The 886-nt window shown below is 44.7% G+C and overlaps 1 protein-coding gene across 1 annotated transcript; it reads left to right on the top strand.

Annotated features, from left to right (window-relative positions):
* Nucleotides 1-119: 119 nt before the first annotated feature.
* LOC111787014 (probable aquaporin PIP2-2) lies at nt 120-878 on the top strand (the record flags this gene model as incomplete). The annotated part of the gene is made up of 1 exon (XM_023667189.1): nt 120-878. A coding segment is annotated over exon 1 (321 nt), but the record flags the coding sequence as incomplete, so codon positions are not given.
* Nucleotides 879-886: the final 8 nt, after the last annotated feature.

Raw genomic sequence — 886 nt, forward strand, 5'->3', positions numbered from 1 at the left:
ATATATAGAAATATTTCAGCTACATTAACATTAGACGCAACAGAGCATTTCAGGAAAGAGTTAAACCGTTCCAATCCTTTGAAGGCAAGAAAATGAACATATTGATATCAATCGTTTAATCTTTCAGTTTCAGATATGGCAATGGCCGTAAGAGTAAAGATGCAAACGCAATCACTTCTAAGCAACGTTCTTCTAATAAACTGTAAATGCATACACAGGGCAAAGACGTTAAAAGGTTACCGCCATTGATTATTTATTTGAAGCATGAAAGGAATTTGTCGTTACTGTAGTAAGTGGTATGCACAGTGAAATCACTGTTCTGAGTGGGTCAGAACGACAAAGGTACGGAGCATAGCAATGGCAAGTGGGTGGGCGGTGTGCCCAACTCAGCCGGAGCCGCTGAAACTCACTGCTCCTTTTCTCTTTTCATCCTTCAATTTCCTCTTATTAAATGCAGCTCCTCCCTCCCCAACTTTGCACCATATTCAAATCAAAATCCATCGCCGGAAGTTGATTTTCTCTCTCCTAGGGCTTCGATTTTCGATTTCTCTGTCATTATGGCGAAGAATGCAGCGGAACGCGGCTCGTTCTCGGCGAAGGACTACCACGATCCACCACCGGCGCCGCTCATCGATGCCGTGGAGATTACGAAATGGTCGTTTTACAGAGCTCTGATTGCGGAGTTCATAGCCACTCTGCTTTTCCTGTACGTCACTGTGTTGACGGTGATCGGCTACAAATCGCAGACGGATCATACCGGCAACAAGAACAATGATGCTTGCGGTGGCGTTGGGATTCTTGGCATTGCCTGGGCGTTTGGTGGAATGATCTTCGTTCTTGTTTACTGTACCGCTGGAATTTCAGGTTCTTCTTTCTCCGTTTCTTC

The sequence above is a fragment of the Cucurbita pepo genome, unplaced genomic scaffold, assembly GCF_002806865.2.
Source record: "Cucurbita pepo subsp. pepo cultivar mu-cu-16 unplaced genomic scaffold, ASM280686v2 Cp4.1_scaffold004108, whole genome shotgun sequence".
In the NCBI taxonomy this organism is placed as follows: domain Eukaryota; kingdom Viridiplantae; phylum Streptophyta; class Magnoliopsida; order Cucurbitales; family Cucurbitaceae; genus Cucurbita; species Cucurbita pepo.